General features: G+C 49.1%; 1 protein-coding gene across 1 annotated transcript in view; it reads left to right on the top strand.

Annotated features, from left to right (window-relative positions):
• LOC130367523 (uncharacterized) overlaps nucleotides 1–13,130 on the top strand; it is a 153,568-nt gene that overhangs the window by 129,442 nt on the left and 10,996 nt on the right. Inside the window, exons 16-19 of the mRNA XM_056569945.1 lie at nucleotides 8,308–8,537; nucleotides 8,617–8,748; nucleotides 11,394–11,494; nucleotides 12,365–12,474. Coding sequence (XP_056425920.1) covers nucleotides 8,308–8,537; nucleotides 8,617–8,748; nucleotides 11,394–11,494; nucleotides 12,365–12,474 — 573 coding nt within the window. The remainder of the gene's footprint in view (nucleotides 1–8,307; nucleotides 8,538–8,616; nucleotides 8,749–11,393; nucleotides 11,495–12,364; nucleotides 12,475–13,130) is intronic.

The following is a 13,130-nucleotide window of genomic DNA, read 5'->3' as shown; positions in this document are numbered from 1 at the left end:
GATGTAACTTTATTCAAGGGATTTGAAGCTCCCTCTAGTGGTGACTGCCGACAGCCAAAGTTTTCTTGTGTAACGGGATACGGTGCTCCCCTAGTGGTGACAGATTTTCATCATGTAGCTTTTCCAAGGCAATTTCAAGCCCCCTCTTGTGGTGATTGCTGGTAGCCGCAGTTGTATCATGCAATGTTATTCAAGGGATTAAGTGCTCGCCCTAGTGGTGACTGCTGGCAGACAGATTTTAATCATGTAACTTCACTCAGGGGTCTAGGTCCTCCCGCTAGTGGTGACTTTTATCATATGGCTTAAGTCAAAGAATTTGGAGCTCTCTATCAAGTGGTGACTGCTGACATCCAGAGTTTTATCATGTAACTTCATGTTTATTGTGACTTTTATTATTTAGTCAAGAGATTATGAGCCCCCTCTAGTGGTGACTGCTGGCAGTCAGAGTTTTATCATGTAATGTTATTCAAGGGATTTGGAGCTCCCTCTAGTGGTGTCTGCTGGCAGACAGATTTTCATCATGTAACTTTTTTAAGGGATTTGGTGCCCCCTCTAGTGGTGACTCCTGTCAGCCTAAGTTTTATCATGTAGCTTCATGTTTATGCAGAGGATCTGGCACTTCCCCCTAGGGGTGACCTTTATCATTTATCTTTATTTTAGGGATTTGGAGCTCCCCCTAGTGGTGATTGCTGGCTGCCAGCGTTTTTTCTTAGGTAACTTTATGTTTATGCAGGGAATATGGAGCTCTGTAACAGAAAAATGGAACTAAAAAAAATAATGTTCTCCTCATGGTGACCGCGCACACAGCGCCCCCCAATAGGTACACTCCCACTTTCTGCTATATAAATAAATAATAAAGCAGCATTAGTGGTAAGTGACCTCGGGGGGGGCACTAATGGAGGCGGGTAGTGTGGTGGGGCACAGGTTAATATCCCCGTTCTGCCCCAGTTCTCTTGCCTCGCAGGTTTTTGCTACAAGATAAGAAACCAGTTTATTTTTAAAGAGTTTTACTGGTGCAGAAATAATGTAATGTGACATGTGTGATGGTGAGGACTGCAGAGCCGGTGCCGGTGTCAGGCCACTACTGACGTTACCGCTCCTTCAAAACCTAGAATTTTAGTAGGAGCAGCGCAGAATAGCGTGCAAAGAAGTTAAAGGGCCACTAACCCCCTAAGGTGCCCGGACACACAGAGCAAGAGCCGCCAAACCTGCCAGATGTGCCGACTCTCCCCGATGGCAGCTGTTGGGGGACAGAAGGATCGGGTGGATGGATTTCAAAATGTCCAGTCCTTCTGTTCTTACAACAGGGAGCGATAGATCGCATTCTCCTGTCCTACAATCACCTCTCCTCCTGACATGGCTGATAACAGAGAACAATAGATTGTATTCACCTGTCCTACAGTCACCTCTCTCCTCCTGACATGGCTGATAACAGAGAACAATAGATTATATTCACCTGTCCTACAGTCACCTCTCCTCTCCTGACATGGCTGATAACAGAGAACAATAGATTATATTCTCCTGTCCTACAGTCACCTCTCTCCTCCTGACATGGCTGATAACAGAGAACAATAGATTATATTCACCTGTCCTACAGTCACCTCTCCACTCCTGACATGGCTGATAACAGAGAACAATAGATTATATTCACCTGTCCTACAGTCACCTCTCCCCTCCTGACATGGCTGATAACAGAGAACAATAGATTATATTCGCCTGTCCTACAGTCACCTCTCCCCTCCTGACATGGCTGATAACAGAGAACAATAGATTATATTCTCCTGTCCTACAGTCACCTCTCCCTCCTGACATGGCTGATAACAGAGAACAATAGATTATATTCTCCTGTCCTACAGTCACCTCTCCTCTCCTGATATGGCTGATAACAGAGAACAATAGACTGTATTCACCTGTCCTACAGTCACCTCTCCCTCCTGACATGGCTGATAACAGAGAACAATAGATTATATTCACCTGTCCTACAGTCACCTCTCCCTCCTGACATGGCTGATAACAGAGAACAATAGATTATATTCACCTGTCCTACAGTCACCTCTCTCTTCCTGACATGGCTGATAACAGAGAACAATAGATTATATTCACCTGTCCTACAGTCACCTCTCCCCTCCTGACATGGCTGATAACAGAGAACAATAGATTATATTCTCCTGTCCTAGAGTCACCTCTCCCTCCTGACATGGCTGATAACAGAGAACAATAGATTATATTCACCTGTCCTACAGTCACCTCTCTCCTCCTGACATGGCTGATAACAGAGAACAATAGATGATATTCTCCTGTCCTACAGTCACCTCTCCCATCCTGACATGGCTGATAACAGAGAACAATAGATTATATTCACCTGTCCTACAGTCACCTCTCCTCTCCTGACATGGCTGATAACAGAGAACAATAGATTATATTCACCTGTCCTACAGTCACCTCTCCTCCTGACATGGCTGATAACAGAGAACAATAGATTATATTCTCCTGTCCTACAGTCATCTCTCCCTCCTGACATGGCTGATAACAGAGAACAATAGATTATATTCTCCTGTCCTACAGTCACCTCTCCTCTCCTGACATGGCTGATAACAGAGAACAATAGATTATATTCACCTGTCCTACAGTCACCTCTCCCCTCCTGACATGGCTGATAACAGAGAACAATAGATTATATTCACCTGTCCTACAGTCACCTCTCCTTTCCTGACACGGCTGATAACAGAGAACAATAGATTATATTCACCTGTCCTACAGTCACCTCTCCCCTCCTGACATGGCTGATTACAGAGAACAATAGATTGTATTCACCTGTCCTACAGTCACCTCTCCCCTCCTTATATGGCTGATAACAGAGAACAATAGATTGCATTTACCTGTCCTACCATCACCTCTCCCCCTCGTGACATGGCTGATACCAGAGAACAATAGATTATATTCACCTGTCCTACAGTCACCTCTCCCCTCCTGACATGGCTGATAACAGAGAACAATAGATATATTCACCTGTCCTACAGTCACCTCTCCCTCCTGACATGGCTGATAACAGAGAACAATAGATTATATTCACCTGTCCTACAGTCACCTCTCTCCTCCTGACATGGCTGATAACAGAGAACAATAGATGATATTCTCCTGTCCTACAGTCACCTCTCCCCTCCTGACATGGCTGATAACAGAGAACAATAGATATATTCACCTGTCCTACAGTCACCTCTCCTGATATGGCTGATAACAGAGAACAATAGATTATATTCTCCTGTCCTACAGTCACCTCTCCCCTCCTGACATGGCTGATAACAGAGAACAATAGTTGTACAGGGTGTAGGGGGGTGTACTACAGGTTGTACAGGGTGTAGGGGGGTGTACTACAGGTTTCGGCTCCCCTTGTCCTTTTCAGTGAACTGTGTGATCATTGTGGATGTTGCATCCTAATGTCGGGGACTTATACAGCGGTGGGGAGTGGGGACTTGTTATGGGGGGGGCTGCGGATACGAGACAGGTTATGTCGCCTCGCGTTACGCTGAGCAGCGCTGAGCACAGATCGGTCTTGGGAGAAAACAGCTTTCGGCCATAGGTGTTTTAGTGAAGGAAGACAAAGTTGTCTACACAATTAGTGACATTCTCCTGAAAAGGGCAGAAATCCGAGGTGGGGGGAGGGGGGGGGGGGATGCAGAGCCGGAAAGAAGACATCAATGGAGGAGGAGGCGCTGAGAGTCTCAAGACAGTACAAGGAACCAGATACTGAGTCATTCCTGGGAAACCGGGGGGGACGACTAATAAAGTTGCCATTACACATCCACAAAGAAGATAGGAAGACACATTTCTGAATAAGCCACACCCACTCTTCAGAATTCACCACCCACGCAGTGCCAGGGAAACACCCCTGCTTAAAGCAGTGCAGGAAGTGTCATTTTGAATATTCCGCACCCACCTCATCAGCAGTCACCGCCCATACTGTATTAGGGAAACACCCCAGCTGAAATCAATACAAGAAGTTTACTCTTTTAATAAGCCACGCCCATTCTCAGCAGTCACCGCCCATGCTGTACAGGGAACCACCCCTGCTTAAACCAGTACAATTTCCTTAAATGAGCCAAAATAAGCAAAAATAAGGGAAGAGCAAACACAGCACAGAGATAGAGGGGCTTCTCAGAAGTTCATTATTTCATGTTTGTTCCACAGTGCGATGGTATTGTGGTGGCCCAGTACGGGATGGTGTTGTCTCGTACCTTTCCTGTCCTGTCAGGCAGTGTCCCTCAGTGTCCCAGGGCCCCTTGTAGTTGTTTCCCCATTTATATATATCAGGTATGGAAGTAGTGGAAATAAGTGGCACTCACCCCAAAGATGACTTTGAAATCAGGAACAGGATTTAATTCCAAATGACAGCGTACAGGTAACAGGGAACAGATAGTCTTCAAGCGGGGAGGATAGAGACCGTAGCCACGGTCAGAAGCGGGGGCACACCACGAAGCAACAACTAGTTTCACATCATCACGATGTGAAACTAGGTGTAATGCAGGTGTAATTTCTGCTCTCTCCACATCCCATTTATATATATAAAAGATGTGTTATACCTTTAATAATATGTACCATGTGATTGTTACCCAGGAGGTACCAGTGACCAGCTGACCCCAAAGGTGACCTCCCTGCTAGTCTCCCCATAGAAGCCCTGGGTGGGGCTATCCTCTCTCTTCCTGCTGAGGTCCAGTGCAGTCGCCTAGTGTGTGTGTCCAGAGTAGTGGAGGCCACAAGTCAAGTGCAAGTCAGATAAAGTCAAAGCCTCTGTCTACCCAGCGTGACCTGCACTAAATTCTCCCATCCAACTACAAGTCCCAGCAAACCCTTAAGGTCTCTGTGTCACTGGTCACCTCCTTGGGCTCTCGCTGTACCAGGGGGTGAGGGTCTGGTGGTGCACACAGGGGAGGTGAGGGTCTGGTGGTGCACACAGGGGGCGAGGGTCTGGTGGTGCACACAGGGGGGTGAGGGTCTGGTGGGGCACACAGGGGAGGTGAGGGTCTGGTGGGGCACACAGGGGGTGATGGTCTGGTGGTGCACACAGGGGGTGATGGTCTGGTGGGGCACACAGGGGGGGTGAGGGTCTGGTGGGGCACACAGGGGGTGAGGGTCTGGTGGTGCACACAGGGGGTGAGGGTCTGGTGGTGCACACAGGGGGGTGAGGGTCTGGTGGAGCACACAGGGGGTGAGGGTCTGGTGGTGCACACAGGGGGTGAGGGTCTGGTGGTGCACACACGGGGTGAGGGTCTGGTGGTGCACACACGGGGTGAGGGACGGGTCTGGTGGTGCACACAGGGGGTGAGGGTCTAGTGGTGCACACAGGGGGTGAGAGTCTGGTGGTGCACACACGGGGGGTGAGGGTCTGGTGGTGCACACAGGGGGTGAGAGTCTGGTGGTGCACACACAGGGGGTGAGGGTCTGGTGGTGCACACACGGGGTGACGGTCTGGCGGTTCACACAGGGGGTGAGGGTCTGGCGGTGCACACAGGGGGTGAGGGTCTGGTGGTGCACACACGGGGTGAGGGTCTGGTGGTGCACACAGGGGGTGAGGGACGGGTCTGGTGGTGCACACAGAGGGTGAGGGTCTGGTGGTGCACACAGGGGGTGAGGGTCTGGTGGTGCACACAGGGGGGTGAGGGTCTGGCGGTGCACACAGGGGGTGAGGGTCTGGTGGAGCACACAGGGGGTGAGGGTCTGGTGGTGCACACAGGGGGTGAGGGACGGGTCTGGCGGTGCACACAGGGGGTGAGGGTCTGGCGGTGCACACAGGGGGTGAGGGTCTGGTGGTGCACACAGGGGGGTGAGGGTCTGGTGGTGCACACAGGGGGTGAGGGTCTGGTGGAGCACACAGGGGGTGAGGGTCTGGTGGTGCACACAGGGGGTGAGGGACGGGTCTGGCGGTGCACACAGGGGGTGAGGGTCTGGCGGTGCACACAGGGGGTGAGGGTCTGGCGGTGCACACAGGGGGTGAGGGTCTGGTGGTGCACACAGGGGGCGAGGGTCTGTTGGTGCACACAGGGGGTGAGGGACGGGTCTAGTGGTGCACACACGGGGTGAGGGTCTGGTGGTGCACACAGGGGGTGAGGGTCTGGTGGTGCACACAGGGGGTGAGGGTCTGGCGGTGCACACAGGGGGTGAGGGTCTGGTGGTGCACACACGGGGTGAGGGTCTGGTGGTGCACACACGGGGTGAGGGTCTGGTGGTGCACACAGGGGGTGAGGGACGGGTCTGGTGGTGCACACACGGGGTGAGGGTCTGGTGGTGCACACAGGGGGTGAGGGTCTGGTGGTGCACACAGGGAGTGAGGGTCTGGTGGTGCACACACAGGGGGTGAGGGTCTGGTGGTGCACACACGGGGTGACGGTCTGGCGGTTCACACAGGGGGTGAGGGTCTGGCGGTGCACACACGGGGTGAGGGTCTGGTGGTGCACACACGGGGTGAGGGTCTGGTGGTGCACACAGGGGGTGAGGGACGGGTCTGGTGGTGCACACACGGGGTGAGGGTCTGGTGGAGCACACAGGGGGTGAGGGTCTGGTGGTGCACACACAGGGGGTGAGGGTCTGGTGGTGCACACACGGGGTGACGGTCTGGCGGTTCACACAGGGGGTGAGGGTCTGGCGGTGCACACAGGGGGTGAGGGTCTGGCGGTGCACACACGGGGTGAGGGTCTGGTGGTGCACACAGGGGGTGAGGGACGGGTCTGGTGGTGCACACAGAGGGTGAGGGTCTGGCGGTTCACACAGGGGGTGAGGGTCTGGCGGTGCACACAGGGGGTGAGGGTCTGGCGGTGCACACACGGGGTGAGGGTCTGGTGGTGCACACAGGGGGTGAGGGACGGGTCTGGTGGTGCACACAGAGGGTGAGGGTCTGGTGGTGCACACAGGGGGTGAGGGTCTGGTGGTGCACACAGGGGGGTGAGGGTCTGGCGGTGCACACAGGGGGTGAGGGTCTGGTGGAGCACACAGGGGGTGAGGGTCTGGTGGTGCACACAGGGGGTGAGGGACGGGTTTGGCGGTGCACACAGGGGGTGAGGGTCTGGCGGTGCACACAGGGGGTGAGGGTCTGGCGGTGCACACAGGGGGTGAGGGTCTGGTGGTGCACACAGGGGGTGAGGGACGGGTCTGGTGGTGCACACACGGGGTGAGGGTCTGGTGGTGCACACAGGGGGTGAGGGTCTGGTGGTGCACACAGGGGGTGAGGGTCTGGTGGTGCACACACAGGGGGTGAGGGTCTGGCGGTGCACACACGGGGTGACGGTCTGGCGGTTCACACAGGGGGTGAGGGTCTGGCGGTGCACACAGGGGGTGAGGGTCTGGTGGTGCACACAGGGGGTGAGGGACGGGTCTGGTGGTGCACACAGAGGGTGAGGGTCTGGTGGTGCACACAGGGGGTGAGGGTCTGGTGGTGCACACAGGGGGGTGAGGGTCTGGCGGTGCACACAGGGGGTGAGGGTCTGGTGGAGCACACAGGGGGTGAGGGTCTGGTGGTGCACACAGGGGGTGAGGGACGGGTCTGGCGGTGCACACAGGGGGTGAGGGTCTGGCGGTGCACACAGGGGGTGAGGGTCTGGCGGTGCACACAGGGGGGTGAGGGTCTGGCGGTGCACACAGGGGGTGAGGGTCTGGTGGTGCACACAGGGGGTGAGGGACGGGTCTGGTGGTGCACACACGGGGTGAAGGTCTGGTGGTGCACACAGGGGGTGAGGGTCTGGTGGTGCACACAGGGGGTGAGGGTCTGGCGGTGCACACAGGGGGTGAGGGTCTGGTGGTGCACACACGGGGTGAGGGTCTGGTGGTGCACACAGGGGGTGAGGGACGGGTCTGGTGGTGCACACACGGGGTGAGGGTCTGGTGGTGCACACAGGGGGTGAGGGTCTGGTGGTGCACACACGGGGTGAGGGTCTGGAGGTGCACACAGGGGGTGATGGTCTGGTGGTGCACACAGGGGGTGAGGGTCTGGTGGTGCACACAGGGGGTGAGGGTCTGGGCAGCTCATATATCTCTGCCCTTCAGCGTCACTACACCACAGTGCACATTGACACATTGACGGCTGATTAGATCCGACATGGACTTGAGGCTCATTAACTACAAATCAATATGGAGGCTAATGATGATTTGGGAGGCGGAGCGGGCGGGGGCCGGGTGGTGCCCGGCATTCAGTGTGAGTCCTGGGTCGGGGGAGACAACACTTTCCGTACAGGTAGGAAGCTGCACAGGGTAAGTGGTGCCCACCAGACCTTGTCTTGTCCCGTCGCTGCCCCCGTTCGCCCATTTCGCCCGCTCTAGGATGGGTAAGACGGACAGCGACTCTGTGGAGCTGAACTCCCCGTGCGAGGCACGCCAAGCTGCCCCCATAGAGACCCACTCCTCCTCTGCCAACGCCAAGAAGAAGGACGGCGATGATGACCGGGGCACCTGGAAGGGAAGGTTTGACTTCTTACTGTCCTGCGTGGGCTACGCCATCGGGCTGGGCAACGTCTGGAGGTTCCCGTACCTGTGCGGAAAAAACGGTGGAGGTAAGAAGCGCCAACTATGGGCACCAAGGAGCCTGAGGTCGATTCTGCCCGCTCATGTGATGCCCATTGTCTCCACCAGGTGCTTTCCTCATCCCGTATTTCCTCACCTTGGTCTTCGCGGGGATCCCGCTCTTCTTCCTGGAGACGGCTCTGGGTCAGTTCACATCCATCGGTGGCCTGGGGGTGTGGAAGCTGGCACCCATGTTTAAAGGTACAGGTGCACCCAAAACTGCTAGAACAACAGAATGGAGCTGCCTTATCCAGCACTGGAAAAACTAAGCTGCTTCCAAAAACAGCGCTACTCTCGTCTTCAGTTTGCATCTGGTATTGCAGCTCAGTTTCATTAAAGTGAATGGAGCCGAGTTGTAATACCGCATACAACCTGAGGACAGGTGTGGCGTTGTTTAGAAGAAAGCAGCAATGTTTTTCTGAATCCTTTAAAGAGGGTCTCCAACTTTATGCCAATCAAATGTAATCACTGTATATGGAACAAATCTGCAAGGTCGGGGAAATTATTGTTGTTTTTGCGCAATTTGTTTTTACGTGTTTTGCATAATTTTTTGGGGCATTTGGGGGGGGGGGGTGGCTTAGGGTGCACAGATGGACTTGTGGCATTTAACATCTCCACCCACTAGGTGGCGTAGGGTGTTTCAGTCCATTGCGCATCCATGGCGCGTGCGCAGATAGACTAGCTGCAGTTATCATCTTAACCCACTAGGTGGCGTAGGTTGTTATTGTGTATCTACCAGCCCATTTGTTATGGCGCATACGCAATTTCTTAACTTAGAGCAGATTGATCATCTTGCGCTTGCCTTCTAAATTTTGTGCGCTGTGTGTGTTTTTATTTTGCGCATTGACTTGCGCCAAAGTTATCATCTAATTTTACGTTATTTTCATAGTGTCAGCCATTTTCCTTGAAGGGGGAGGCGTGGTTGGCGGATGTGCCGCTTGATTCCCTAAATTCAATATTTGAGCACAAAAAATTGCTTGTGTGCAAATGTTCTCCAGTGACCAGGTGGCGTGTGAGCTTTTCACCCATTTTCCTGTCGTTTGCGACACGCAGTGACTTATTAATTTTGGGCAGCAGTTGGGAAAACACGCGCTTGCGCAAAAATTGCGCGAATGAGAAAAAAAATATTGCACAAATTTTGCGCTAATGATGAATCCCTTCCTTTATGTTTTATTTCACCGCCATTTTTACGATAATCGCTTGCTGTCAGCGAAAGGAAAAATTCTCTAAATTTTTAAGGTTTGTTACAATTGTATCCAGCCAATGCTGATAGTTTGTTACAATGTAGCTATGCAGACAGTCTGACTCAGTGTTTCCCAACCAGGATGCCTCCAGCTGTTGCAAAACTGGTGCAATTTTTTATTTTCGTTCATTCAGTCTTTCTACACATATCACATACTGAGGAGTAGAGGATTCTTGCATAATTTTTACACTAAAAATAAATAAATAGCCACGCAGCCTCCATATGACAAAAAATACAAAAAGGCCAGAAACAAGTGGAAAATAAATAAATTAACAAATAAATAAATATTTTCAAATTACTACGAAAATAAATAAATAAATTATCACTGCAAAAAAATAAATACAATTAATAAATTAAAATTACTGCAACAATAAATAAAGAAATAAATAAAGGAAAATTACTGAGGCAAAAAAATAAATAAATAAAATAAGATAAATAAATAAATAAAAATTACTGAGCCAAAAAGTAAATAACTAACTAACTAACTAAATAAATAAATAAAATAAAATAAATTATTACGGCAAAAAATAAATACAATTAATAAATAAAAATTACTGCAACAATAAATAAATAAATAAAGGAAAATTACTGAGGCAAAATAAATAAATTAATAAATAAAATAAGATAAATAAATAATTAAAAATTACTGAGCCAAAAAGTAAATAACTAACTAACTAAATAAATAAATAAATAAATAAATAAAATAAAATAAATTATTACGGCAAAAAATAAATACAATTAATAAATAAAAATTACTGCAACAATAAATAAATAAATAAATAAAGGAAAATTACTGAGGCAAAATAAATAAATAAAATAAGATAAATAAATAATTAAAAATTACTGAGCCAAAAAGTCAATAACTAACTAACTAACTAAATAAATAAATAAATAAATAAAATAAATTATTACGGCAAAAAATAAATAAATAAAAATTACTGTAACAATAAATAAATAATAGAAAATTACTAAGGCAAAAGATTAATAAATACAATAAATTTAAAAACAAATAAATAACTTAAATAAGATAAATACATTAAAATGACTGCGGAAATAAATAAGTAACTGTTACCTCAGTAAAAAGAAAAAAAATTTGCAAAAACTAGGATAAATGCTAGACAATTGTAGAGTAGTTGCCTTCCAATGGTGGGCCTCCAGCTGTGGCAAAACTACAACACCCAGCATGCCCGGACAGCCAACGGCTGTCCGGGCATGCTGGGAGTTGTAGTTTTGCCACAGCTGGAGGCCCCCTGGTTGGAATGACACTGATCTGACCGTTCACCTATTAGGTCAGGACGCATAGATGTTCCTGTTCACTGACAACAAGCAGAGATCTTACATATGAGAACCCAAAGGGGCAGATTAACTATTGCAATTGTGTAATAATTTGCACCAAAATAAATACAATTTACATGACTTGCGCCAAATTTTTAAACACTTGAGTTTTTTGCTGAACTTTTTTTTAACCGTTTAACGTTATTACAGCGATGTCACCATCTACCCCCCCTCTCCCCCAAGTATTTCCCACCGATCCCATTAGTCGCTGTGGTCACGTGACGCTTCGTATCGGAGGTTTCACCGCGTTGCGTCTCGCCCCGTACAGGTGTCGGCATGGCCGCCGTGGTGCTGTCCTTCTGGCTGAATGTTTACTACATCGTGATCATCGCCTGGGCCCTCTATTATCTCTTCAATTCCTTCTCCTCGGTGAGTACCATGGAGAATATTCCAGTGGTATACGACTAATTAATCCGCTATTAAAGGGTTTGTCCATGAGGGGGCAGTCTCTTATTACTCAGGGGGTTTACAGCCCCCATTGATCCAGTTAATGTGATGCATGTATCTATTAAATGGAGCATTTTTTGGTTTCATATGTGATATCGCTGATTGTATCCGTAATAGTCTACAGATTGCAATTGACAACAGCAACCCCGGTGGCCACTGGTGGTAAGACAGCTTGATAATAAATATCTGTAAATAGTAAAAGTAAATATTCAGTATATTAAAGATTTTCTGAAAACTTGGTTTGATCCCAACTAGGATCTCCAGTGTAGAGCTTACTACTATGCAGTTGAAAGTATGTGCCCCATTTTTTTTTCATTGGTTTGGTCCGGTAAATCTCCATAGACAATAATTAGGAGCAGAATGGGTCATAGGGAGAAGCTTAGTGACTGTCATTGGACCTGTAAGGGCTGTTATGGTCAAGTGGAGCAATAACGCCTCAGTGGCCATACAGGAGCTCAGAAAGGGACCGACAGAACCCAAAAATAATACCCTCACCCCTGAGCTCCAACCTGAATAAGGTTTCTATGGCTGAGAAGTCTGAGGTCAATGCCAAGAAGCTGCTGAAGACGTGTAAAGCCGTCACACTGTGAACCCAGTCTTATATACAAAGTCGGTGCTTAATCTCTATAACCATATCCCAAGATCTTGAGAAATATTTTCCCCCAAAGTGTTTACATATGGAGGTGATGTTTGGGGGTTCACATATTTTTGGCCACCTGATGATGTGGATGGTGTATCTCCAATAGAATATTATTAATTCATATATTTTCATTTCCTCCCTCTGCGTGGAAGACCCTGCCCTGGCAGAGCTGCGACAACAGCTGGAACACAGAGCGATGTTTCTCCAACTACTCCCTGAACGACACCACCAACCTCACCAGCGCTGTCACCGAATTCTGGGAGTAAGTTATGGCCAGATTTGAGGACACCTGTCTCATTTTCCTTCTTTACCTTCTTCCTCTTGTCTCATCTTCTTCCTATCTTTTCTTCCTCTTGTCCCATTATCCTCCTGTCTTATCTTCCTCCTGTCTCATCTTCCTCTTATCTCATCTTCTTCCTGTCTCATCTTCCTTTTTTCTTATTTTCTTATTATGCTCCTGTCTCATCTTCCTCGTGTCTCATCTTCCCCTTGTCTCATCCTCCTCCTGTCTTGTCTTCTTCTTGTCTCATCTTCCGCTTGTCTCATCTTCCTCCTGTTTCTTCCTCTTCCTGTCTCGTCTTCCTCCTATCTCATCATCCTCCAGTCTCATCTTCCTCCTGTCTCATCTTCCTTTTTTCTTATTTTCTTATTATGCTCTTGTCTCATCTTCCTCGTGTCTCATCTTCCTCTTATCTCATCTTCCTCCTGTCTTGTCTTCCTCTTGTCTCATCTTCCTCCTGTCTCATCTTCCTTTTTTCTTATTATGCTCCTGTCTCATCTTTCTTGTGTCTCATCTTCCTCTTGTCTCATCTTCCTCTTGTCTCATCCTCGTCCTGTCTTGTCTTCTTCTTGTCTCATCTTCCTCTTCTCTCATCTTCCTCCTGTTTCTTCCTCCTCCTGTCTCGTCTTCCTCCTGTC

This window comes from Hyla sarda, chromosome 4 (genome assembly GCF_029499605.1).
Source record: "Hyla sarda isolate aHylSar1 chromosome 4, aHylSar1.hap1, whole genome shotgun sequence".
NCBI classification, from domain to species: Eukaryota; Metazoa; Chordata; class Amphibia; order Anura; family Hylidae; genus Hyla; species Hyla sarda.
The sequence above is the reverse complement of the archived record's forward strand: the minus strand, read 5'-3'. Positions and strand labels throughout refer to the sequence as shown.